Source organism: Kwoniella dejecticola, chromosome 6, assembly GCF_000512565.2.
Source record: "Kwoniella dejecticola CBS 10117 chromosome 6, complete sequence".
In the NCBI taxonomy this organism is placed as follows: Eukaryota; Fungi; Basidiomycota; class Tremellomycetes; order Tremellales; family Cryptococcaceae; genus Kwoniella; species Kwoniella dejecticola.
Window position 1 is genome coordinate 1,055,421 of NC_089306.1, and position 25,725 is coordinate 1,081,145.

At 48.5% G+C, this 25,725-nt stretch overlaps 9 protein-coding genes across 9 annotated transcripts; 7 read left to right on the top strand and 2 right to left on the bottom strand.

Annotated features, from left to right (window-relative positions):
- Positions 1 to 527: 527 nt before the first annotated feature.
- I303_105265 (uncharacterized protein) lies at positions 528 to 2,673 on the bottom strand (the record flags this gene model as incomplete). Its single annotated transcript, XM_018408580.1, has 9 exons — positions 528 to 690; positions 814 to 988; positions 1,085 to 1,199; positions 1,305 to 1,635; positions 1,701 to 1,761; positions 1,829 to 1,985; positions 2,053 to 2,152; positions 2,214 to 2,341; positions 2,527 to 2,673. The coding sequence occupies 9 exons, from the start codon at positions 2,671 to 2,673 to the stop codon at positions 528 to 530; spliced, it is 1,377 nt and encodes a 458-aa protein (XP_018262271.1).
- A 590-nt stretch (positions 2,674 to 3,263) lies between these two features.
- Positions 3,264 to 5,809, top strand: I303_105266 (uncharacterized protein; the record flags this gene model as incomplete). The annotated part of the gene is made up of 3 exons (XM_065969119.1): positions 3,264 to 3,311; positions 3,381 to 3,751; positions 3,820 to 5,809. The coding sequence occupies 3 exons, from the start codon at positions 3,264 to 3,266 to the stop codon at positions 5,807 to 5,809; spliced, it is 2,409 nt and encodes an 802-aa protein (XP_065825191.1).
- A 394-nt stretch (positions 5,810 to 6,203) lies between these two features.
- I303_105267 (uncharacterized protein) lies at positions 6,204 to 7,851 on the bottom strand (the record flags this gene model as incomplete). Its single annotated transcript, XM_018408578.2, has 9 exons — positions 6,204 to 6,533; positions 6,634 to 6,792; positions 6,894 to 7,017; positions 7,085 to 7,107; positions 7,184 to 7,419; positions 7,507 to 7,536; positions 7,602 to 7,652; positions 7,710 to 7,746; positions 7,807 to 7,851. 9 exons carry the CDS (start codon positions 7,849 to 7,851, stop codon positions 6,204 to 6,206), a joined length of 1,035 nt encoding a protein of 344 aa, XP_018262269.2.
- A 550-nt stretch (positions 7,852 to 8,401) lies between these two features.
- On the top strand, positions 8,402 to 11,796 carry I303_105268 (uncharacterized protein; the record flags this gene model as incomplete). The annotated part of the gene is made up of 7 exons (XM_065969120.1): positions 8,402 to 8,537; positions 8,664 to 9,365; positions 9,425 to 9,541; positions 9,596 to 9,688; positions 9,740 to 9,815; positions 9,874 to 10,502; positions 10,565 to 11,796. 7 exons carry the CDS (start codon positions 8,402 to 8,404, stop codon positions 11,794 to 11,796), a joined length of 2,985 nt encoding a protein of 994 aa, XP_065825192.1.
- A 1,121-nt stretch (positions 11,797 to 12,917) lies between these two features.
- Positions 12,918 to 13,538, top strand: I303_105269 (uncharacterized protein; the record flags this gene model as incomplete). Its single annotated transcript, XM_018408576.1, has 3 exons — positions 12,918 to 12,924; positions 12,998 to 13,174; positions 13,309 to 13,538. 3 exons carry the CDS (start codon positions 12,918 to 12,920, stop codon positions 13,536 to 13,538), a joined length of 414 nt encoding a protein of 137 aa, XP_018262267.1.
- Positions 13,539 to 14,970: 1,432 nt separating this feature from the next.
- I303_105270 (uncharacterized protein) lies at positions 14,971 to 16,218 on the top strand (the record flags this gene model as incomplete). Its single annotated transcript, XM_018408575.1, has 6 exons — positions 14,971 to 14,989; positions 15,075 to 15,212; positions 15,292 to 15,517; positions 15,646 to 15,803; positions 15,878 to 15,983; positions 16,116 to 16,218. The coding sequence occupies 6 exons, from the start codon at positions 14,971 to 14,973 to the stop codon at positions 16,216 to 16,218; spliced, it is 750 nt and encodes a 249-aa protein (XP_018262266.1).
- Positions 16,219 to 16,679: 461 nt separating this feature from the next.
- On the top strand, positions 16,680 to 18,156 carry I303_105271 (uncharacterized protein; the record flags this gene model as incomplete). The annotated part of the gene is made up of 6 exons (XM_018408574.2): positions 16,680 to 16,808; positions 16,897 to 17,095; positions 17,197 to 17,286; positions 17,365 to 17,514; positions 17,597 to 18,000; positions 18,100 to 18,156. 6 exons carry the CDS (start codon positions 16,680 to 16,682, stop codon positions 18,154 to 18,156), a joined length of 1,029 nt encoding a protein of 342 aa, XP_018262265.2.
- Positions 18,157 to 18,606: 450 nt separating this feature from the next.
- I303_105272 (uncharacterized protein) lies at positions 18,607 to 19,954 on the top strand (the record flags this gene model as incomplete). Its single annotated transcript, XM_018408573.1, has 6 exons — positions 18,607 to 18,628; positions 18,694 to 18,858; positions 18,941 to 19,193; positions 19,275 to 19,471; positions 19,610 to 19,742; positions 19,804 to 19,954. 6 exons carry the CDS (start codon positions 18,607 to 18,609, stop codon positions 19,952 to 19,954), a joined length of 921 nt encoding a protein of 306 aa, XP_018262264.1.
- A 487-nt stretch (positions 19,955 to 20,441) lies between these two features.
- On the top strand, positions 20,442 to 25,002 carry I303_105273 (uncharacterized protein; the record flags this gene model as incomplete). The annotated part of the gene is made up of 5 exons (XM_018408572.1): positions 20,442 to 21,944; positions 21,999 to 23,144; positions 23,203 to 24,569; positions 24,697 to 24,766; positions 24,865 to 25,002. 5 exons carry the CDS (start codon positions 20,442 to 20,444, stop codon positions 25,000 to 25,002), a joined length of 4,224 nt encoding a protein of 1,407 aa, XP_018262263.1.
- Positions 25,003 to 25,725: the final 723 nt, after the last annotated feature.

Consider the following 25,725-nt stretch of genomic DNA (forward strand, 5'->3'; position numbering starts at 1 on the left):
AGATCTAGAAAGAAGATGGATAGATATCATCATACAGCACAATACATAATACACAACACACAATACAGGATTATATAATCGAGTTGTATGTACCTGATACTGTAGATTGCCGCTATCTGTATCTAATGTTGTATCGTGGTTGCTGATCATGCAATGTACAGCGATGCGAGGTCGTTTGGTTCATTCCGTCTACCAGGCCGATTGTGGAGAATATCCATATTTTGAACTTGCGGAGGACAGACTCAAGGTTGGCCATGGGGTGCACACTAGTATCGATAGCCTAGCTATTTGACTGTACTGCACACTTATATGACTCGAGCACAATATTGTGAAGCGTGGAGTTAGACGCCTGGGACTGACAAGTCCATAGTCCATAGATGCACATGTAAAACATACATATCAACTCATGAGCAATTTGGTGCACCCGGATAGTAGAAGGAGAAGGATCAGACGCATCGCGGTATCAAGTGGGTTGAGTTTCAGTAACAGGAGATATCAAAACGGATGGAAGCGCGACTTTTTTTTCGCTAACGCATCATGATATCCTCACCATCCTCTGGCCTAGGTGCACCCCTCTCGACAGAATTCAAGATCTCTCTTCGGATCTCTTGGCTGATCGTAGGATGAGGTCTGGCGCGGATGACATCTAATAACGCATCTTTCTGGTCCGGCGTCAAATCTGATCCGTACCTACACGACACGATCCGTTTGGGCGAGTGGAGTGGTCAGCTGTCCAGTCCAGTCTTCCACCAGTAATGCCAAGGATATTGATGTTGAGAGGGTGAAAGAGAGTAAGGGTGGACGTGGACGCACCTCTGCACAAATACAAGCATACTCTGATGCCATAATACAGGCAACTTGTCTTCGCCTGTTCGACTCCTTTGCGAATTCGCTAATCGGATAAAGTGGAATACTAGGGCGTCAACCACTTTGTAGGGTAGAGCGTACTTCTTGTCCAGTAAGATACGTATGAAGAGGGAATTTGGTCCTATTCCATCACCGAGCATATAACACCAGCATCAGCATCAATCGCGACAACCGCACTTCGCGAGGGTCATAATGTGTCGAAGCTCAAGCCGCTCACCTGAATAATCCATTGACGCTAATCGCAATAGAGCTGCAGCAGAGTGCAAGACCGGTACGGAGACTTTGGATAAGACTGAAGCTACGATAGCTGCTTCTTTGAGTGAACATCCGGTCTATTGGCGGTGACAGCAGGACATGTAAGCGACGGGCATCATAGGGCATCGATATGGCCCCGTTGGCTGAATAGGGCTCCTCTTGCTTGTGTTTGTAAGACTCACCTCGCATAACGGGAATAGGATACCCTTGAAGAATGCGGCAGGCTTATATAATCCTTTCTTCAACGCCTCGTATAGGTGAACATTTAATTTCCCGCCGTTCAAACGCATATCTTCTCGACATTTATCCAACAATACCCCCTCTAAGAATACTCGGACCTCGGTAGGCTTCAAGTTGGAGACGAAGATTTTCGTACATGCGAAAGTGGCGTGAGGGGTCCATTCCGTAGGTTTGGTCAATGCTAATAATTGAGCCCAATGAGGTAGGGATGGCAATATTTTGAGAGCTTTAGGTAAAGGTCCCGATTTATATCGAGATAGCAAGAAGCCGACCCTGTCCGAGTGGATAAGCTAAATATTCCTTGCCTGCATCAGTGCGAAGAATGAAATGCGGCTCACTTGGTGTACACTTCAATAACTTTGGGATTTAAGCCTTTCTTCGGATCTGGCGGTCCTTCGTCTATCGCCCAAAATCACTCAGCCGGCTGCCCTTTGATGCTATGATTAGTACAAGTGTGGTGACTCACCCTCATCCTCCAGACCCTTTGATACAGCTCCACCTTCCATCTTGCTGAAAATCAAATCTGCCAGCGTTTTTGGTGGTTCTCCAGGCTCGTCCGATCGTCCAGCGCTGTTTCCTCCGTTTAGGGCGTCCAAGGTAGCGTGGTCTGCCGGGTCTATCTCCTGATGTGTGAAGTGTCTAAATCAGTGTCTCTGCAGGGGAAGTGACGATGTTAATGATAGTACTCACCAGTTCGGCATATTCCTCTCCTGATACATCGCCTTCATCGAAATCTTCTTCGTCCTCGTCGTCACTCGGTATTTGAGCAATTTCTCTCGGTCTCCTCGACCTGGAGGAACTCCTCAGGGTCAGCTATCTGTGATTAAGATGGGGTGCAAGAAGGTCCTCACGGTTCTGCGACTTCCTCATCCTCATCTTCCCAGGCATCGTCATCTTCGCCCAGTTCGCGAGAAACTTCTTCCTGTTGTTCTCGAGCCAGATCCAAGATCTTTCGGGACATCCTAGCGTCCTCCGCTTTCTAAGAGTGCGGAGCAAGGTTGAGGTTAGTGGCTGTCTATTGTATCCCTGCTAACGGCATGCGACCATATATATACGGTGGGAATGACAAGCAAGAGCGCCCCATTGGGAGGCACATGCGATGTAAGAGATTCAATGTTGCAAGTCGAGAATGTGAAGGCCTGCATCTAGCTTTGTTAGACTCACAGGCTCATCATCAAAATCATCGTCATCTTGAGCCTTCTTCTTACTCGGTTTACTCGGTCTGCCAAACTTCCTCAACGACTCATCTGCGTCGATCTGTACATGAAGGGGATCATGTCTCGGTTTGGAGGGTTTGCCCACTCGAGGCATATTTGCTGCTATCGGCGGATGCGTATCGGTCCAAGGATTTGTTAGGTCAATTGTTCTTGATGGCTCTTGAAGATCAGTCAGCGATGGTTCAAGATAGAGTCGATTGGGTCAGAGATTCAGTGGTCTGAGGTGAAGAATACGAACAATCTGTCAACAAATTTCAACTTTTCGGTACCTTTCATCTTGCACTGGCCTTAAATCTTGCCCGAGCGGTCTGGGATCACGTGACAACTCCGCGTTATTCATGGCGATTTACTACTATGCAGTTCCTGATGACGCTCGGACCTCCTAATCGCAATGATTTCGATCGACAAGATTCAGAAAAGTTGAATAAATCATCAGCAATCAGCGTCCACAGCGTACATACCATACATACTCACGTCAACCTTATTCACACAAACACCGCATAACTCGAAAACAAGAATAACGCGCTTCGAGTCATTGGAAGGTACAATCTAAGCATCATGTCCCGTATATAAAACCATCAAGCACCGTTCCTGCCTTCCTTCCCTTCCTCTCCTTTCATCTGACATCTTTCGACATCTTTGATTCACCGCATCATCTTGATAACGAGCAGAAAATTCCGCAAAATGGTGGAAGAACCTATAGATCCCGGCTCACTAGCAGCTATTTTAGCTGTAAATACCCTTCCGTATTCGAGCTTCTGTCCTCGGGATGAGCTGACGATATCATCCGTCTTCCTTCAGGCGGATTACCCGTTAATCGATCCTCCGCTGATCTTGGCCATCCTGTCCGATTACCCTCCTTCGAGCCTGTCGTCCAGTATACCTGCTGTACGGGACCAGCTAGGTATACTAGAAGCTACCTTAGTTCCAGACCCCGATCAACCTGAAGAAGCCTCAGAGCCTGCCGAGAGTTGGACGGAAAGTACGAGTCTGAGCGGGGTGGACGAGCTGTCTCAGCGACTAGATGGGCTAAATACGAGTAATGCTAGCGGAAGTGGTACTGCTTTTACCAGCCTCCCTACATCTAGCAGAGGAAGTGACACGGACAAGTCGGAGGAGAATGAGGAGTACGGGGATGAAGCGGAGTTGCTCAGGTCGCTATTCCCTGCAACGTAAGTTGGGGGTTATGATCCTCCTTTCTCTACCCAGGCCGACTTTGTTGATCCCCAGCTATGTTCAGTCCTGAAGAAGACCTCGTTCTGGCCTTGCACTCATACGCGACTCTGCAAGATGCCATAGATCACCTGCTTTCCCTGGAACTGATCAAAAGTGTTGAGGAAAAAGGCCAATGGCCGGAAGACGAAGTCAAGGTATTTTCCGAACCAGAAGAGGGATTCAAACAATGGCAACCGAAAATATCCAAAAAGCCAAAAGCGAAGTCGAAAGCATCTTCAAGAGCATCGTCCAAACCACCCTCCATCGAGTCTTCGCCCATTATCCCTGCGGCACCCCAATTCAACAACGTCGTAGTCCCTTCTGCCGTCAGTCCTGCCTCGATACCGACCAAGAAAAAGAAGAAGAAGGATCAAGTGACCATAGCTTTAGTCGACACGCTACAACGCAAACCGTCTCCCGCACCTAGATCACCGCGGCCAATGTCACGGCCGGCATCCGCCAGTGCCAGTCGTTCCAATTCGCCCGCTCGGATCAGTAGATCCGGGCCAACAAACAATCCCTGGCACACGCTTACTTCCCTAGCATCGTATTTGTCCGACTTGATACCTGCACAACCGCAAACATACTTCCTCACGTTCATGCATTCACCAGAATATCATTCCGCTTACTCTGCAGTACTTGCCTCTTTGGCCAAGTTGCCGAAAACCACAACGCAAGATGGCGACGCTCGAAAGATTCTGGAAGATATCTATGGGATCTCCTTATTAGAAGAGATAGACAATAAATCTAGACGAGACCTGGAAAGGGATCTGGAAATTTGTGTGCATGCTTCGGGAGAGGATATCTCGATAGTGATGGATCTCATGGACCTGCTGGGTGAAATTGCCGAATGGCCAGGAGACGATGATTACGATCTATTCGAGAAGGCAGAACCGGATTATACGATCAACACCAATTCCATCACACATCCTGCGAAACCACAAACAATCTCCCTTCATCTGCCACAAGGAGCTATCGACATGGCCCGGTCAACTTCGGCCGGGTCAACAATTTCAACCATCTCGACGAGATCAGTCGATGAAGCCCCAACAGGAACTGCGGTCGCTAAATTACCAGGAAAGTTGAGTCGACCAGAGAAGAAGAACAAGCATTTGATTGTGGAAGATGAACCTCACCTCACGGGAGGGGCTATAAGGGAAGCCAAGATCCGTCAAGTTCCAGGTAGCAAACCTTCCCTGACCTCAGTCACGCATCCCACAGCATTAGATCATTTCGGTATCCAGTCTCCTATACCGTCTGCAACCAAGTTCAACCCTGAGAAGAATAAACAATTCCATCCCCAGAATTGGAGGACGGTCAGTCATGCTCGACCAATCTCATCATCTTCTTCCACACCCGGGAAAACAGTTATGGGCGTAGGAGTAGTGGAGAAGAAATTGACTGTGGAACAATGTATGGCGAATGCGCAACTCGAGCGAGCCCGTCGGGAAAGTGCCATTCGTGCAGCTGGAAGGAGCTTCCGACCGCATACTACGGGAATCGCAGGCGGGGGAAGAGCAGTTAAAGGTGCGATAGCGGGACATTATGCTCAGCAGGCGCAAGAAGCTGCCAATCGAGCAAAGGAATGGGAATTGAAAGCGACAAGGATCGTAGTTTCCTCTCATTTGAATTCGTATAAGAACGAGAATGACCGAGCCGCAAGAGGTCGAAGTGGATCAGCTTATTCTGGAAATGCCCCCAGTGCAGGTCCGAGCGTTAGGGATAGAGATAGAACGATAGATCTTCATCACCTCACGATTGACCAAGCCAAGACGATCGTGAATGAATTGATCGGTCAATGGTGGATAACGGAGAAAGAATTGAGGTCGCAAGTGGGTAAAAACAAAGAGGGTGTAGGGAAATTCAATATTGTGACGGGGGTAGGAAGACATAGTGCGAATGGGAAGGGTGTGTTGGGCCCTGCGGTGACTCGAGAATTGGAGAGTCAAGGATGGATGGTGGACCGAGGTGATTCTGAAAGGGGTTTCTTGGTAGTTAGAGGGAAACGGGCTTGACCTAGTCCCTAGGAATCATCTGAACGTGGCTTTCTCTAGAGTGATACGATTGAATCCATGAAGAGGTCTATCTCTTCTCGAGCTACAATGCAAACGGATGGCTTTTTGTTGTAAATTATCTATACATTCATATTATGGAATGCGGACTCACTCATACATGTATTCGTAGCGTACTGTCGTCATATATGATTTGATTAATCTTGGCAAGTATCTATCAATTGCGTGCATGATCTTGGTATGTAGTCTATGGAAGTATATATGCATACATACATTACAGTATGAATCCATGACTATGACTATGACTATGGACGAATGGTAAAATACGGCTGCCTGCTCTTCCAACCCTGTCTCACTTCGACGCGACATGACTTGGGATGGTCAAATGTGGATCGGACTAAGCACCATACGCCAAAGCTTTTCTAGCCATCTCCAAGATACCCTCGTAAGTCGCATTACCACCTATGAATCCACTGGCATGCACGAACACGCCTCCGGGTATACCGCTGACCTCGCTCAACTTGTCATCTCGCACACCACACCATGGCTCCGGTAAGGATTTTCTATTTTTGAACGAATCGGGAGATTCGGGAACACATTGGATTCGCCATTTCGAATTTGGTCCTTCGGATTCAGGATATAATATGTAAAGGATCTGCGATGAGGATGAGGGTGAGGGTGAGAGTTGGGGTTCAAGGAGGAATAAATGGTCTTTCCATGGACATGACTGCACGTATCACAAGAAGTCAGCTCATGGTCCGACGTGAACCGCCGAATGGGTGCATCGGCATATGAAAACAGTTGGAGACGGTCGAGGACAGACTTACCTGGTTGAAGACTACGATCTGACCACTCTTATCGACGTCGAAACGCTTTTCCAAGGCCTGTTTGACGATATCTCGAGCGGGGAGCCAAGCGAATGCAAAGTAATCTAATTGGGAGAGGAATTCTTCTCCGGTTATCTTGGACGCCTGAGAGAATTTTTCCTGGAGAAGGATGGAGTCAGCAGCCGTCCGGCATGTGATACAGCTCATTGAGGGTTTTAAAATCTTATGGCTGAACGCAGGAGGGTCGAGAGGAGACTAACATCGTATATGGCATCAGTGGCTTCTTCATTCCAGTTGGGATTTAACCTCTTCACCCTTGAGCTCAAGTCTGTTCGTTGGGTGTATGATAATGGTGTGGAAGAGATGTTGACCCCGTTGTCAATGCTGAATGAGACTCGTGATCAGCTCAGGATTCGCATTTGGGGGATCGACGAGTTGAGAGCAGACGTACCCATCGACGGACTCGATCATTTCCTATATCAAATCTCAGTATCAGCCATCCGAGCTTTATCTCCCATTAGAAGAGAAGCTGAAAATACCATTTGCTCACCGAGTATAGTGTCAGCCAGATAACCTCGACTCTTTCGTCATCTACAGTCGTCTTTAACCTATTGGCAATAATCTCCTTCCCGAAATGCTTGTATACTAAGCCAGCTGAAGATAGTTTGATCTTATCAAAGCCACCATGACCGAAGACTTCGGTGAATTCTCTTTGGTGATGATCGTATCGATGTTTCTCGGGCGAGTAGACACCTCCAACGTCGACCACGATGTCTAATGGCTCGACTAAGATACCGTGACGAGAGTGTCAGCTAATCCCTGTCACTTTGCTTGAACCGAGAACATCAGAAATTCTCTTTCAGAGATACTCACGTTTGGCCGGATCTCGTGTCCTGACAAGATCTACGGTCATGACATAACGTCAGCCTGAAGCTCATGACCAAAGTAACGTGAATTAGCCAGCTCACCTGCATCCTTAAATTCGTCGGTCAATCGAAGCATGAATACAGCGAGCGCCTCTGTGCACAAGAGCAAATTAGCTGACAGCCGATCATTTCTTGAAGCTGGTAGCTTACCATCACAGTGAAATGTGCCGGAATGGGTACCAATGACCTGTCATCGTCCATCTCGTCAGCTCCTACCTATTCACTGCTTAGCGGGTCATTGACTGACTTTAGTGGACTTCATCTTTTTCGCGATTTGTATGGGACTTGACATGAGACTTCGCGGCAAAGTGGATCGATAGGTGGCGGAGACGGGTCGGATTGATCTTGAGATGTGTGGGAATGACCTCTGGAGCATACAGACTGTATATGTAGTAGATGAATGATTGTATAGAAGCATCAATAGCCAATAACCGTCATTCCAACTCACATCCTCGCATATAACCTTCAACTTTTCTTGACTGAAATTACACGTGGTATTGAAATTCCGCTTTGGGCAATAAGAGATCAATATGTTTTCCCACGGTGTTCTGTGACGCGTGTTTATGATTTAATTGGTGTGTATGAGTAACTTACTCGGTTGTCGGCTGTCGGCTCACTTGCTCCTGCCCATTTTGATTGTGAGTAGTGTTAATCTCTGCATAATCGCTATCTCTTGATTTCCACTCTTGTCCTCGTACCTTCCTTGTCACTCACGTATCATATACCTTCTCCGCTACTGCTTGTCATCTGTGAGAAAAGCACCCCCCTTTTGACACCATACATCTGCTTGCTTCGAACTACACCCGTCGTGCCCTCATCGTCATCGACCAGCCCGCTGTAGGATGGACCGGCGTAGGATGTCTGGGGCGTCCGCGTCCACATCCAGTCGATCCGTCAGAGAATCATCCATACAGGTCAAGAATCTCCGAAGTCCGAGTACGAGTAGCGTGACCCCTCGACCCGACGAAGATGAGGATGGTGAGCATATTCTCACAATCAAACCAAACCAGAACCAAACTATCGGGCCGTTCATCTCAAATCCGGATACTACTCATGATGAGCACCTGTATGAGAGCCATGACTGACTGCAATCTGTTGTCATAGGCAAACCGAGACGAACGCGAGGTAGAAATCCATTACCACCCACTTCCGGACCCTTATTTCCCCCTTTACCGCCAAAACAACCTAAAAACTCCCCTAAAAACTCACCGCAAGCTCCATCGCGCTCACCGGCAGTACGCACTCCCTCAGCCCAATGGCCCACGAGCGCTTTGGCTGCTTCCTCTGAGCTGATACCCCCTGCTATGCCAGAAGGGCCACTTGAGAGCTCGGCTCTGGAAGAGGATGCTATCTCGGCTAGATCTGTCAGTCCCGAAAAGACACATGTACCGAGTGCCTCGAACGCAAGCTTAACCCCTCCTCCACCTACGAGCGAGGATACGAATGAAGAGAACAAAGTCGAGGCGACCGCCGAAGGCGAAGGCGAAGGTGAGGAAGACTGGGACCAATACAGACGCCATAGGAGGGTGAAAGGATTCCGGAATACAAGTCAGGCAGAGGTGAAAGAAGAACCTGATTTAGACGACTCCAAAGAAGATGAAGAGGAAACTCCGGTGAAGACCAGAAGTAGTAGACTGAACGGCAATGGACTGGGCATAGCTGGATCGGGAGAGAATACGCCTATAGCGACCACCCTCTATCCAACGCTGACCGAGCCGATTCAGCTTCGAGACACGGTAGAAAAAGACGAGGGGAAGACGAGCTCCTGCTGGACGATCACCTTCTACCTGCTGAGATTCGCCGGACGTCTTTCTCGGTGACGAAGAAACAGAAGAGGGAAGACAAGGTTGGGCCACTAAAATCAGATCATCAAGTGGAAGAGAATGACAATGCCATCGCGGACGATGACGATGAGGAGGGAGAGGCAGACGAGGCAGAGGAGGAGGTGAAAGATGTTACTAGATGTGTATGCCAGAAAGAAGGTGAGTTATTCTGCAGAGTGAACTTTTCTTTGCGCAAGCTGACATGAGATGCAGACATCGACGTGATGATGATTCAGTGCGATAAGTGTAATGTATGGCAACATGGGGAATGTATGGGAATATGGGGTGACGAGGAGGCTCCAGATGGTAAGTGACTCCCTACAGCTTCATCCTTTGCAGCGCTAATTGCAACGATAGAATACTTTTGTGAGGAGTGCAAACCGGAGAGACATCAACCCTTAATGAAGTGGATACGGCGGCAAGGGCGAAAATCGTGAGTATCATATTCAAAGGTCTCGTAACGACCCGCTCATGAGCCGTCGCATGTGTAGAGGGAACGCGTTTATACCGCCGACACCTGAGAATCTTCGGAATTTACATAATGACAGAGACGACTATCCACCATCGCAATCTAAACGATGGGCTGAAGAGGAAGAAACGGGGGAACCGCCGAAACCTACTCCACCTCCCAAACCGACATCCCGTTCCCATCACAAGCGGGAAATTGCAAGTCCTGCAGCGGAGTCGTACGATGGCAGAAGGAGTACTAGAGGCAAACCACCGCCCCAATCTGTCAGCAGGGACAAACCTCCGTCACTGTCACACAAAAACGATTCTACCAAAAGCTTGCCGAAAGGAGGTCCTTCAAGCAAGAGAGTTAGGGGTATTTCATCGATATCGCCTGATAGGGACTCGCAGTCGCCTCAACCAAATTCTGGAAAGGAGCCGAAGAGGAGAAGTACGATGAATTCTAGAGACGCGGCTTATGAGGAAGAAGTGAAAGCTGCTTTAGAAGCTAGTAGAATTGAGATGATGTCGCCTACAAACGAGCTCGAGGAGAGTGCTATAATGGAGGAGAAAGACAAGGAGCGTGGCGAGAAACGGCGGCGAGATGACGAAGATGAGGCTGAAGACAAGGAGAGGTCGAAGAAAGGCAAGAGGAAGAGAGATGACGAGGAAGGTGAGTCGTCAGTCCAGCCGAAGAGATAAGAGATACGAACCTGATCATGCGACACTTTACAGGCTCGGTCGAACCAGCCGGCAGCAAAATCAAGCATCCAAATCAGTATACATATCGCCCGAAGCCGCCTGCTGCCGCGGCCCCAGCCCCTGTAGCAGCGCCCTCGCCTGCAAGGAGGGTCGCGGCTTCGACGCCTGTCCCATCAGCTCAACCAGCTCATCACGAACATGGCACCCGCCGAGCCGGTGCTCTGGCAGCCGCGCCCGTGATATATCATCCATTGACACCCGAATCAGCAAATCACCTATCGTGGTTTCTCCCCGATCACTTGGCTGCATTTGCAGATCTACTGCCTTCTTCCCATCCGAATGCTCTGGAAGTACCCGCGCCGAGGGTGCTGAGCTATCTGCCGAGAAATCATTATCATAACCAGCGGTATGGGCCATTCAGCGAAGATCGGGATGAAAATGGGAAATTGGTGTTACCGGAAGAACCTGCCGGCAGGGACGTCACGAACGATGACACCAATACGACACAGCTTGATCCTCCAGCAAGACCACGTTACCCGGTCAAGCGAATTACAGTTGCCGAGATGAAGAAAAGAGCGAGAAATGTTCTGGAGTATGTCGGCAGGATTCAAATGGAGGAAGGTAAACGACAAGAAAGAGCAAGATTGCTGGGTATAAAGGTAATAAAGCCTACAAGCGTTAGTGAGGTGGGAAAAGATCAAGATCAAGATCAAGACGGCGATGTGAATATGGATCAACCGTTGGAAGGGGAGACCGTCCAAGCCACATCGACACTGCCGTTGCCGGATCAAACGAAATCAATGCAATTGATGGATGAGCTCACGCGAGATCTGATCAATTTCCAAGAATCCTTCAACCACAACGGTATCTCGAATGGATACGCTTCTCCTGTGCCCCCAACGACAAGTACTTTTAGCGGAACGGGAATCAGTCTTCCACCTACGCCCGTGTTACCCTCAGCCATGGCTCAGTCTCAAAGTCAAGGTGTCGTCGAGTCTAAAGCCGAGATCGAAGCCGAAGCCGAAGCTGGACCTCCTCAAGGTTCTGTGGCACCGTCACCGCTGGCAGAAAAACTCGTAGAGCCAGAAGAGACTGTAAAGGGCATAACAACGGATACTGCCACTGAAAACGCCACTGCGGAAATCATCGAGGGTGAGGGATTGGATGTGTACAGACAAGGAGTGACTAAGACGGTGATCACTACTGAAGCGGAGAAAGATGTAGCTGAAAAAGTGGATGAGATTGTAGCTGAGACCACGGCGTAGGCTGGATGTGGGTTGCGGGAGGCAGTGTGAGTGTTAGGGTGTTTATGGCCTGTTCTTAGGATCTTGGTTTTGTGAGTTCTTGGGTCTTTGTGTGTTGCTCGCGAGCCGTTTTTTGGTCCTTATCACTTTCCATTATTCTCATTCATAAGGGGACATTTGCGCACAGTTCGTTTGTCTGTACAGTACTAGTACTTTGAGTTTTTTGTAATCATCATATTATCATACATCCTATACTCATATCATATACTTGCGAGCTACAGCGAAGATATCAACAATCTATCTACACATATCATCTAGTTATGTGATCGAGACTAGATACTGTAAAGTAATGTATGCTGTATAAGCGATATCGATGACACTGTGTCTTTTAGGACATTCGAAGTCACCGAGATACGATGCCTTTGACCAAAAGGACATCGCTGTTCCCTGCTAGAACACGAATTTCGACAGTTCCTCGGGCACGTTGCTAGATTGGTGCTGCTATCTGCCATCTCAATCGGATTGACTGCGCGGGCTCATGTGGGGGTCTCAGTTGCTGATCGTACTTTGGTCATATTGGTGACGCTAACATAACCTTTCATCCGGTTAAACCACCTTCCTTTCACTCAGGAGAAAGCTTGTTTGGGTGTCGAAACGGCTTAGATCCTTTTGGAGGGTGAAGGGCATGACTATTGATTACATGCCTCCTTTCGACCTCTTTTGATGGATATCGGGAACGTATCACGCCACACCTCAATCTCCCATACTTGCGAGGCTTGGCGATGCCAGAATACGCCAATATCCTACATCTTAATACATCTACCAGCCATTATCTGTGGCAGGATTCTTTGGATCAGCTCGTCTGATCTGTATTACTGTATTAGATTCAGATCATCGTTTATTCATTGGTTATAGAGAATTCCAATAGATTCAGTCAAATCAAGTAGCACACAGAATTGCAAGCACATTTGCTACCACATGTGCCCTTGTGTTTTAGTCAAGAGTACAGTACACAACTTGAAACAATCGAGCGATAACTCGAGTTCAAATTTCTAAAGCGCTAGACTGGTTCCCGGAGCGCCAACGCAGCAGAAATCTCGCCTCACGAGGCAAGACATCCCACTTCCGAGCTGTCATTCATCATGAAGAGTGAGTCAAGTAGTTCCTTCGCAAGTGACGACGATTCATCTGAACTAATGTGCTACTTGGTTGGTCCTTGCAGCCGGTCGAATGCATCTAGCATCTATGTTGCAACTAACAATCCTAGCAAGTATATGTGTCTGTGGTACCGTCAATGCTGTACAATCAGATATTCTCCATAAGATCGATTCAAGGGAGGGATCGGGCCTGAAGGCATTATGGGGGGAGGGTGGGCCCACTCACCGTGATATCTGGGAAGGTGAGTTCGAGCCTCTTTTGAGCAAGTCAGGGTGCATTGGCATACTTCATCTGCCATATTGGTGACTCATTAATCACTGGATATACGGTTTGTATTCAGAACAATGCTAATGAGCCAAATTTTGACCACTCCAGGTGAACTTGATGACGACTGGCTCCTCTGTGGCGCTGCCTCATTGGCCAATCTGAGGCAAAGTGCAATTGTCGATTTATTCCCAGGAACAGATTTCGCTCGAGGCATGCAACCCCAAGATGAGACAACAGTGCGGCTGTTCAATTTGGATAAGAAGGAATGGCAGAATCAGACTGTTGAACGGGCTGAGGATGTTCAGGATACGTATAGTATGGCCGAGCCTTCTGCCTGAGCAGTACTTTTTCTGTAATACTGCAATCAGCACTTCGTAGGGCCTCATCACAGTGCAAGGTCCTTCCCTTCTCCTCTTCGCTGGTCGTATCCCCTCGATACCCTACAGTTATTACATACGGTCAAAGCGCGGCACAAATCATCGTGATCTGCTGCTGACACGTTGTCTTGTATACTATCCTTGCCAACATCGAACGCCGAAAGCGCAGGTGGCCAGCCGCTTTGGAATTAGCAGCAATAGCCATTGATGGAAATAAAGGCATCGAGAACGGGGGATTCGTCAAGACTACTAATGCCGATGTGGGTCTTCAGATGTTGACAGGGAAACGCAGTGCGACTTTTGGTAGACTAGGCAAAGATACGCAGAACGAATTATGTGAGTACAGTACATGCCGTATCCAAGAGGATCCGTGAATCCATCAGTCCGCCTCTTAATGGCTTACACAACAGCACATCACGGATGTTGAGCTAAGACTGAGGAGTTCCCATTCTTGCGATAGGGCAAGCAATGGCTGAAGTACGTTCATCGCCCGTGTGCATTTATAATGGAGATCGATGGTATGGTGTGTTGGTAGTATCAGGGGAAGAATACAAATCTTCCAAGTAAGTTAAGTGTTTGCCGAATGGTATTTCGGCTTCAACACTTTTCGGCCTGCTTCCCTTGAGCATACTGACGAAACCACTCGAATATACTACTTTGGCACACCGCCTCCAGAGTCGTATTGTACGATTCAAAGGCCAAAGACCTGTGGAGAGAAGACTTCGAGGTAATATATGAGAATACATACTATTATTCAAAGCTCATGGATCCTCTGGACACCACCGGAATGCCACAGCCACAATGAAGATGGCGGGTTTGACGTACGATGTACTATGTATGATGCGCATGATAAGTTGATGTGTTTGTGCTCGTTGAGACCGCATTGGATTGCATGCGTGTATAACACGCGGAGCTCACCCCAATGAGACGCAGCCGACAGGATGATGAGCTCCGAAAGGATGACAGGGATCACTCTGTCCAGCTGCGTCCCTTTCAGCAGGACCTGTTACGCTTGACAGATGCTTTGAGTTGTTATCTTCCGCTCTAAGCATGGAGGTCCGGCAATCATCATGATCGACGATCAGGGGTCTTGATAATGATGAATGAACGACAAAGGGAGGTCAATGACCCCTTTGTACGGGGCAAGGGCTGACGGGGTGATCATTAACCAATTGCTCAATGCCTGATACCAATTGGCGCCATTTGTGTATATCGTATTGTATATTACAGATGTATCTCCGTCTAAATGGATGGAAGAGATATCGGACACCAACTACTGTACATTAATCCTGAAGCACTATACTCACTTACCCTTACGAGTCACCTATATTCTATATTGATCTACTGCTCTCTGGCAGAGTCAGAAAAGCGCCCCCTTGATCGTATATCCGTCATGACCAGCACGATCAAGTGTGAGTCACCATTTGCCCTATGATCAGCCTATATTCGGGCATCTATTTGATACTCATACTTACAGTTTACCCCGATATTTGACAGTCATCTTCGTACTCGCCACTGCTTTCAGTGTTCTAGCTACTCCCTTACAGCAAGACTCCTCCCCTGACTTAGTGAAGAGAGATGATCCTCCTAGTCTATGGGGTCCCGATGGCCCAAAGAAAGAGGACATATGGCAAGGTACGTGAATCAGTGTTCTGACAATTTCATCGTCTTGGCGCTGAAGAGTCCCTTGTATTCCTTGATCTCATTGTGCTAGGCCCTCACACCGACTGGCTTCAGTGTGGGGCCGCCAAGTTAGCGAGCATGGACGAATGGGATATCAGAAGTCGTTTCTCCCTCAATAAAGACCTTGGCGCGAAATCTCGTACGCGAGGCAAGGTCGAGCTTTACCACGATACCAAGTTTTGGCAGCAACGAGACGTGAATTTTAACGTGGATATGCTGAAGGATAATAGCGTCAACACCGATGCGGACAAACACTGGTTAGTATTTATCCCTTGTCAAATCTCATTGGTTTCAATTTATCCATTCCACTGTTTGGTACAGTATAATCCCCAATGGGGTTCGAGGAAAGCGTTTGTTGGACCATGCTGATACTGCTATATATCAGGTGGCCTGCGGCGTTAGAAGTGGCGGCAGGATTGATCTTGGACAAGAAAGTGGATGACAAGAACATCAATGCCGTGGTGGGTTTACGGCTTCTCACTGGAAGACCGGCCCAGACCAAGAAGCTTGAGGGAGATAATGAGCAGGTCAGAGCAGAACTTTGTGAGTTTTGCATATCGACACTTATCGTCGTTTGCGTGCGTGTGTTCATGGCGTGGATTTTCCTGCAAAATTAGGGAACGTTCTTCTGGCTGCGAATAAGACTCCGACTTGCATTTGGAAAAGCGATCGCTGGATGGGAGTGCTTTCTGCCAAGGATGTAACTGAGACTGAGCAGGGACAGTGAGTGGGCTCGACCCGTTTCTCTTCTTTCTTTCCGGATGCTCGGGTCTGCTACCCCAATTCCCTATCAAGTCTTTCAAGCGTTGATGCTGATTGATTTGTCTGTCCTGCCTCCCGCTTTCTGTGGATTAGAATCACGATGTACGATACCTGGGATCACAAGGAGGTCACCGAGGGGATTGACGCGGTGTACAAAGCGACAACTTACTATTCTAAGCTAGATGCTCCGTTGTAGACCTATGAACGCCTTTGATAGTGCATACTCATGCCTTTGTAGTCTTGTTGCTCTTCGTACTTGAGTATGTGGTATATGCGGTGTATACTCAGTCGCTTCGGAGCCAACTGTGTGTTTACTAACGAGTAAACACCGGAGCCAAGTTAGCCGTGGGCCAATCTACGGTTGTACGGTACGGTTAACGTGCCAGATGACGTGACCGCGTGAAGCCGCCGGTTAACCGAGTGCAACGAGCAATAAGTGTGTCAAAGCAGGTCGGTAGTCTATGCGACGTTGATTATAGCTTGTTCATTGTTGCCTTGTCCGCTCAATCAGCGATCTAAGCATATCCAGCTAAACAAGTTCAGGTCGCCTCTATAGAGGTCCAAACATACACTACCCCATCGTCCCATCTCGATACTACATAAACCAGCATCTCATTCGTGACCAATCCGTTGTCTAACTTCGACCTCGTCCTCAAAATGCGGTTCCCAGCCATGACCAAGATGGCACTTGCCAGCAGCAATATCAGCAGAAGGGGTTTACGCTCCTCAGCTATCGCTCGAGTGCCCCTTTTGATCAGTCCGAAAGAGTATCAAGACCTCCCCAAAGTGAGTATGCTGACCCCCCTCACTATATCATGGCCCCGCCTGTCGTCGAGATTGAGGTTGATGCTAAACCTGATTCTGCTTTGAACAGCGAACCACGCTTCCATTAGACGTATCTTGGCACATGCCAAACTCAAATAGATCAGCGGTAGCGGAATTTCTCTCTGGACCGCGATTGCCAGGTGCCAAGAGGTTTGACCTGGACGAAGTGGCCGAGTTGGACATAGATAAGAACCCTTTGAGCTTGACGCATATGTTACCTAAGCCTGAAAGGTTCGCTGAGGAATGTCGTGAGTCTCAGTCTCAAGCTCTGTAAACCTTTGCTCCCCCTTGACATGTGGGCTGAAGAATTGCAGTCAAATATGCTCACGGGTGGAACGTGGATGAATAGGCAAACTCGGTATAAGAAACGATGAGCATGTGATTCTATACGATACAATAGGTATCTTCTCGAGTCCGAGAGCGTTGTACACTTTCAAAGGTACGTGTGGCATCTCAGCCATCTCACTTTTCTCTGCTTGCTTTGGATCATACTTCCCAGAGCTGACGAACACCATAGCTTTCGGTCATGAGAATGTATCTGTACTTGATGGTGGATTAACTAGATGGATCGAAGAAGGCTACGAGACTGAGAATGGCGATGTCAAGCCGACCCTGAGAGAGAGTCAATACAAGGTACCGGAGAGCTGGAAGAAGGACTGGGTCAGATGTAAGTTGTCGTCGTCATGCACTTGATACTTAATAAGTCTGTACACAAGCTGAAGCTGACTCTTTTGATGTCTTATTGGTAGCGTACGAGCAGATCGTGTCAAACTCCGAATTATCCACTGCCGATCCCGTCTCCGAGGTAGTATTGGATCATAGGCCATTACCTCGCTTTACCGGAGAAGCACCCGAGCCTCGACCTGGCCTATCGAGCGGACATATACCGAATTCGCTTCCTCTGCCTTTCCCGAATTACCTGAACGCAGCGAACGATAAAATCCCTTATTCGTCTTACAAGTCGATCGACGAGCTGAAAAAGGTCTTTGCGGCTGCTGTGGGCGGAGAAGAGGAATTGACGAAATTGATAGTTAACCAGAAAGGAGTGGTGCTTAGTTGTGGAAGTGGGATGACGGCTGCTATTGGCTGGTTGGCGAATGAGCTGATCAAGCAGAACGAAGGGAAGGGGTTGAGAACTTCTCTCTATGACGAGGTGAGTTCACCCTTCACTGAAACTCGATCTCAATACTGCATGTCATTATCAAATAGACAAATAGAATGAACGCTGATAAGATCCATCGTGTGTCGATAGTCTTGGACGGGTTATGCGCTTAGGAAAGAAAGCAAGATCGTGAAAGGGAAGGCATAGACGGTGCTCGTCGCCTATGACCGATCACCTCCGAGATCAGCACGGTGGCACACTCGGAACATGATGATACAGTACTTCGGATAACCTGCACGCATCGTATATACATATGCAGATGATACGGTGAAACGCACTTCTTTTCAAGCTCGAGTCAGTGTAGATCAGGGTTGATAAGGTCAAAGTGGCTTATCAGGTATGCACCAAACGCCAAGAGATCCATGCCTTTCAGCTTGATCTCCAAGATGGAATGAAAGGTACTCGAGTCTGCATGAGGATAAAGGTGGTAGTCCATCAAAAGCGACGACGCCTTGGTGCTTGATCACCAATGACTCATTGCTCTATACTGGACAAGCCTAACGAAAAGCTAAAAATACCATTCAATCAGCAGAATTTTACTTACCGCCTTGTATATTGTCGTTCATATGGAATCAGTACATTGCATCCAACTTCAGCATGATTTTCCCACGATTATCCAGTGAGTTCAGATTAGATAGACTGACTCTCGCTGAGCCAGACCACTTATCGACCGCACCTTTGCAGTCCTGCTCCTACTGCAATTGGGCTTCATACCGACTGCAGTATTGAGTAAGCCCATCATCGATCTCGGTGATCGGCATGAGGACGTGATAGCCAAGATGAAGCGCTGGGAAGGGCAAGGCGAATACGATGATAATGGGAAACCTAAACCCGAGGATATATGGCAAGGTTAGTAGATCAATCAATCTATGGGACAAATAAGTGGAACCGAGCTTTGACGCAAAGCAGGGAACTGATTAAATGGGTACAGGCCCAGCCAACGATTGGTTCTTATGTGGTTTAGCCAGCTTAGCTAAAATCGACCCTACCAACGTCCATAATGGTAAAGCATCTGCATGGGGTCATGTCGATCAAAATCACGACGATATTAAGACCAAGCGACAAATGGTCGATGCAGCTACGATCGAATTGTATCATATTGATGATGAGAAGTTTGTCAGTGCGACGGCCAAGTATGGCGAAATGACCAACCATAATAGCATTTCAGGCGATCCTTGGTATTGGTAAGTGTTCACTTAGCAGTTTCCATTCCCTGTATACTTAAGCTGAGCCCGATAATGACTTGTTTGCATGGCCCCTCGTAGGTGGCCAGGAGCATACGAGAAGGCAGCTATGAAGATCGGGGGCAACGAATGGGTGAACAACGAAGGGTTCTGGGGAGGTGCCAATGCTAGTGTCGGCTTGAAGATGTTGACTGGTCTAGAAGCTGAAGACATCGAACTGGATCCTCAGGTGACGGATATTGGTTATCCGCAGGTCAATCAAGATTATCGGACTCTCGGTGAGCTGAACATTCATTGACCCCTTATGCCTAGTGTCTGTCGTTTGAAAAGCTGTCATCCGTTCTTGTATAACCGGTTTTATAAGGAAGCTGATCAATCAATCTGTCATTCTGGAATGATCTAATTTGATGACGCAGAGGAAGGCTTGAGACTTGCTTCAACAACACCTGTCTGCGTCTGGGCGTGGGGCCGGTATTTCAGTGTTCTGGAGTACGATGCTCCGCAAGAGGTGTGCGGCTCTCACTCGGTAGACGTACTGGAACAATACCCGTAAGCCAACTCCGGGTAGTTATTGCTCCTGCAGAAGCAAGCTGATTGATGATCGGTGAAGCGTGAAGCTGTACGATACGAGAAAGGGCAAGACGGACGATGTTGATTTCTGTACACTGGTCAAGGAGGTGACTTGGATATCGAAATTGAAGACTCCTCTTGGTGGTGCTTCCGAAGATGATAAGACCAAGGCATGGGAGGAATCCAATTGATGGTAGTCCAGTGTAATTTGATTCCGTTGCCACTGGTGTTTGATGGGCGTAACATTTAAGTAAAGTTACTTTGTAGACTAGATTGATGGATGCACGCGATTCCAGATGGGATGTCATAATTAGAGAAAATAACGACGAGGAGATACAGTACTCGTACAAGGTAAATAGCATAACCTACATATCATATTCACAGCAAAGCATATCACCATCATAGCAGAGTGAAACAAGTGCACTCGAATGAACCGCATCAGCGAAGGATAGGGAAGACATTTCATAGCCATTCCTCCCTTTGATCAATCGCGATTTCACACTTGACGGAATCAAGCCGACAGTCAAAAACGCGTAATAAATACCGTTTCTCGTTCACTTTGCTTTACTTATAGCCAAATACTCCCAGCGACAGATCACAACCTCTTGGGTGTACCTGCGAACCGTCAAGCACAGCACAGCTCGCATGGTCGGACTCACATCAAGCTGAGCCGTCAAAATGGCTCCTCTACCTTCTTCCTCGAACGCGAGTCGACCACCGCCGACCGGTCCCAGAATACCTCCCACAGGTCCAAAAGCTCTGCGCAATGTAAATGGCGCTACATCGGCTGGTCCAGCAAGACAACCCCCATCAGGACCTTCTGCTCTGCTCAATGGAAAGCATGACAAGATATCCTTTGCTTTTCCACAACGAGCGACCGGCTTACCGGAAGTGACCACACCCAATCAAGCTGGACCTTCTCGGACAAAGATCAACGGCATAAATTCACCTTCTTCCTCTTCGTCTCCCCTGAACGGCATCGCCAAGGTCAGTCTCAATGGCGAATCCAGTAGACAGTCAAGCTCGAGTGTCGCATCACCGTCCACTCCATTCCGGATAAGCATACCTTCCGGACCCTCACCCAGTCGCAACTCCAGCTTGAACAAATTCCCATCCGCTACAAGTATAGGAAGCATAGGTTCAAGTACTGCTTCTTCATCGCAAATACCACTAAAAGCAGACTCGCAACAGCTTAGGAAACCGCCGACTTCGCCCAAGAAACGACATGGCAAGGCTTTGTCCGGAGACAAAGGGAAATCGGAAGGGGATACAAGCTATAGGGCGAATTTCTTGCCGACAGATGAAAGCTCACGAGCGAAAGTATCGATATCGTTGACTGGGCTATCGACCGGTCCAGCCTCCACATCCGTATTCTCGAAAAGACCCAAACCACCGCATCTGGCCAATCTGCCTTTCGAGCGATCGAGTCCGAACGACACACCACCCCCTCAGCCGCCTGCATCACCCCCACCCCCACCTCCGCCCAACGGCAGTAGACCATTGACACCCCCGTTACCTCCAGGTGATGATCGGCCTCCAACACCTCCTCCACCACCCGAGTATGAAGATGGATTGCCGCCTCCACCTCCTTCCCCGCCTACCCAAGCACCATCGCCCTTACCTCCACCCCCTCCTTCAGCGCCCAAATCATTTTACAACTCGGCTCCTTCTTCCTCTCGTTCACATTCTTCACCTGTCATACTTCCACCATCTGACAGCAGACCACCATCGCCTCCTCCTATAGAACCACCATCACCGCCTCCGCCTGCGCCTCCATCGCCTGGCCCGCCGGCTATGGATTCGATAGCGCCCCCGTCATTTCACTTTCGAGATTTGTCAATACGGCGGCCTTCATCACCATCCAAGTCCGAGGAAGATGAGGAGGAAAGTCCAGAAGTCGATATGGAATCTGCAGGACTCTCTCAATCGTCGCCGCCACCACCGCCTAAATCACCTACTCCGCCTTATTTACCTCCTCCATACATCCCGCCAGCTTGCGTAGAACCCAGACCTGGTTTGGGCAATTTCCTCCTCGTTGGAAAGGAAAAGAGAATCGATGGTATGATAAATGGTCAAGCAGTGGAGGTATTCGATCCAAGGCGCAGGATATCGAAAGAACAATTACATAGGGGAAGAGGGGCAATGAAGAACCGCTCCGGGTACTATGAGGTGGAATACGAAGTAAGCTGACGAGATCATTTCTTGTGGGAGATCTGAGCTGACGTGATCATTCAGTGGGACGAATATTCGACAGGGCCTAGACCACCGCCCCCTCCTGTAGCTGTCCTCATTACCGGTCTAAGTCCACTGACCACAACCGACCAAATCAGCAAGTTCCTTAGACCTCATGGCAGGATAAAGGATATTGATGCTAAGATGGATACCAAATCGGGGATGCAGCTAGGTATATGTTGGGTCAAATTCGATGGACCGCCGCACGGTAAGAAAGGGACTGCACATGAAGTCGCTTGTCAAGTGGTCAAGGCATGTGATGGTCAGAGGATCAGTTTGAATGGAAACGAGAAGATCAGGGTTGTGCTGGATGGGAGGGGATTGCGAACGAAGAAAGCGGTAGAAGAGGAAATGATGAGGCGATACCCACCGCCTAAACCCAAAGTCATCCCCAAACCTCCCACACCGGCTCTCATACCTCCAACAGCAGCTGGTACCAGTACACCTTCCTCGGCAGGCGCTCAAACTCCTCGCACAGGTACCGAATCTTCCTCGATCTCTTCCCGGACCATACCGTCAATTCCTAAACCGTTATCTGGGTCATTACCGACAAGACCAGCTTTCCGACCGCCCACAGCCCCAGCTAATTTTCATGCTTCTCTGCCTACCCGACCAGGTGCCTTACCTTCGCGACCTACATTGGCATCCACTTATCTTCCTACACCGCCTTCGTACTTGTCAAATCGACCCAGCGGCCTGCCCAGTCGACCAGACACATCGGTTCAGCACCTAGCTTCTTCATTCACTGCTGCCCCTTTCTCTCGTCATGCTAGCGATCATCACAAAGATAGCAGCGGTATAAAGGGTAGAAGATTTGACACAGCGGATTCGTATACACCGGACTCGAGGCGTCCTCCATCGTCCCGGTCGAGATCTAGAACACCTTACTCCGATTATACATCTGATTACACCTCCGATAGCGAAGACGACGCACGGCCGACTTATCGGTCTAGAGAGAAATCGCCTTATGGACGCAGACGAGCGGCTCCTCAACCTAATAAAGTGGATGAAGAAGCTGTTGAGAAGGTGAAAGCCGCCATAGCATCTAATGGACTAGCCCATGTTTTCATTGATTCAAAATTTCTTCCTTCAACGGATGGACATAGCAACTACGTGAAGGACCATTTCAAGATGTTCAAGCCTTCTCAGGTGAGTCATCTCACGAACAATAGCTTTGCTTGGGCATCAGCGCTGACACAGCTCCCAGATCCTGCATAATCATGTTGGATGGTACATCCTCTTCTCCGACAACTTCTCAGCGTACCGAGCCCAGCGTGTACTTGACACTACCGCTATCCAAGGACACAAACTGACATTAGTGGTCAAGACCCCGCCTTCATCTAGGAGGGTCGAGGATGAACGACCGTCAACCAACGCAGGCGAGCTGGATGTCGAAAAGGGTTCCGGTGGGACCTGGAAATACTTGACTATCACCAAAAAGAATCGACCCGCGCCTCCAGCCGTTATTCCGACTGGTCCAAAAGCTGATCGCTTGAAAGCCGATAAACTCAGGCAGAAGTTGATGGAATCCGATGAGAGTAGCGATGAAAACGTTCCCGTCGTTAAGCCTAAAAAACGTTTACCCTCCTTTTCTTCCGCTTCCTCGCTATCGGATAGTGAGCCAGCCGCTCCGACCTCGATCAAGGAGGACATCATGATGGAAGTCGACGAAGTTGCTCCACCTCCTCAAGAAGACCTCGCGGTCGTCCAGGAGAAGGAGAAGGACGATATACCAATGACCAAAGGGAAGAAACGACCTGCTAAAGCTGTCAAGGTCACCAAGAAGAGCAAGAAAGCTCGACTTGAATCGCCCGTTCCCGCCGTTGAGATCCTTCCTCCGCCTGAACCTGATGTTGCTGAAATCACCATCGAACCGGTAGCTGAGGTGAAGGAGGTGAAGAAAGCTGTCGGAGGTAAGAAGAAAGGACCCAAATCTGAATTTGACAAATTCGTTGCGACCACGGTGGTCGACGAAGAAGATGCGTATTGGCTTGGAAAGGCTTTGGAAGCAGCTAAGACTGGCGTCGAACCCATCTTCCCGACCTCGGATGAGGTCAAAGAAGAAGGGCTTCTGGATGAGAATCATCCGTTATATCACACTTCTGGATCATGGCGTGCAGAAGGATTCAAGAAGATCCCCCCGCTGGCCAAATCAAGTTACCTGCCTCAGCGAAATAAAGCTACTAAAGCAGCATCGACATCGGACGAATCGTCTACACTTAATTCTGGCTCGGGCGTGACGACGGGACGAACGGCAAGATTGGCAGGTCGAGATCAGAATAGACAAGTGACTACTTCTACGATTACGGACTCTGAATTGTTCGCGTTTAACCAGCTGCGAATCAGAAAGAAACAACTTCGATTTGCGAGGTCGGCGATTGAAGGTTATGGATTATACGCGATGGAAACTATTGTGAAAGGGGAGATGGTCTGCGAGTATGTCGGAGAATTGTGCAGAGCTGCGATAGCCGATGTGAGGGAGCAGAAGTACTTGAAGCAGGGTATAGGCAGTAGTTATCTCTTTAGGATCGATAATGATATTGTCTGCGATGCGACTTTCAGGGGTAGTGTTAGGTGAGTTGGTCTTCACTGCGTCATCATTTCCCCATGACACCCCTCGACACTCGACAGTTGGAAGTCTTGGTCTTCTGATCCCAAGCAACGTTCCGGAAAGCTAATCGGTGATGTTGTGATACTGTAGTCGACTGATCAATCACTCCTGTGATCCGTCTGCAAATGCCAAAATCATCAAAGTCAACGGACAGTCGAAAGTGAGTCCGATTCGTCCATCCCAAACCTTCTTGGGAAGCCGAAAGAAGGCGCACTAGGCGTCAAATGGGTCGAGCTGACATTCAATGTGACTTGGCAGATCGTCATATACGCCGAAAGGACATTACACCCAGGAGAAGAGATCCTGTACGATTACAAGTTCCCATTGGAATCGGATCCTGCTTTGAGAGTACCTTGTTTGTGTGGTGCGGCGACTTGTAGAGGATGGTTGAATTAGACTCAAAGCGATGACACATTGCGCATTCCACATCTTGTATAGTAGAGCCAATTCACATTTTTCGTCTTCATTGATCATTTTGCATGCATTTCGCACATGTCGTTGTAAGACTACTGCACTTACACTCACCAGTACTGGTTCATGCGGGGCAATGATTTTTGGTAAGTGGGTAGAATTCAGCCATAGGCACGTTAGGCTTTTTACCCCACTTTAACCGATATGAATTCAGGGAATACTAAGTAAGTCCGATTAACTGGGAGAATATATCTTATGATGTTACGCGTTTCTAGCAAATTTCTTCTCAGTTCTCCACATGATTCCGCTGAACAAGGTTTAATCTTTGCAGGATACAGGATACATGACATCGAAACATCTTTGACTCGGAATAAGAGATAGCTCTGGCTGTACTTGAACTCATTCAGCTGTATCTATCGTATATAGTATATAGAATCAACAGACCGACGCAACGCAACGAAAGTCAACGGATAAATCGGCGATCATCAAGTTTACGAGTAGTAAATCACAACTCGACGAAGCCAGTCAATTTAGATCCTTTGGGCGTCACCACTCTCACCATCAGCATCACCATCAGCATCAAACAAGCGACTCTCGGGCCATCGTACCGACAATCTGGAATCTGGACTCTGGACTTAGGACGGGTATCTGATCACACGATCAAAGCTCTAGTACAAGATCCGAGCACATCGCAAAGCGACTGATCTA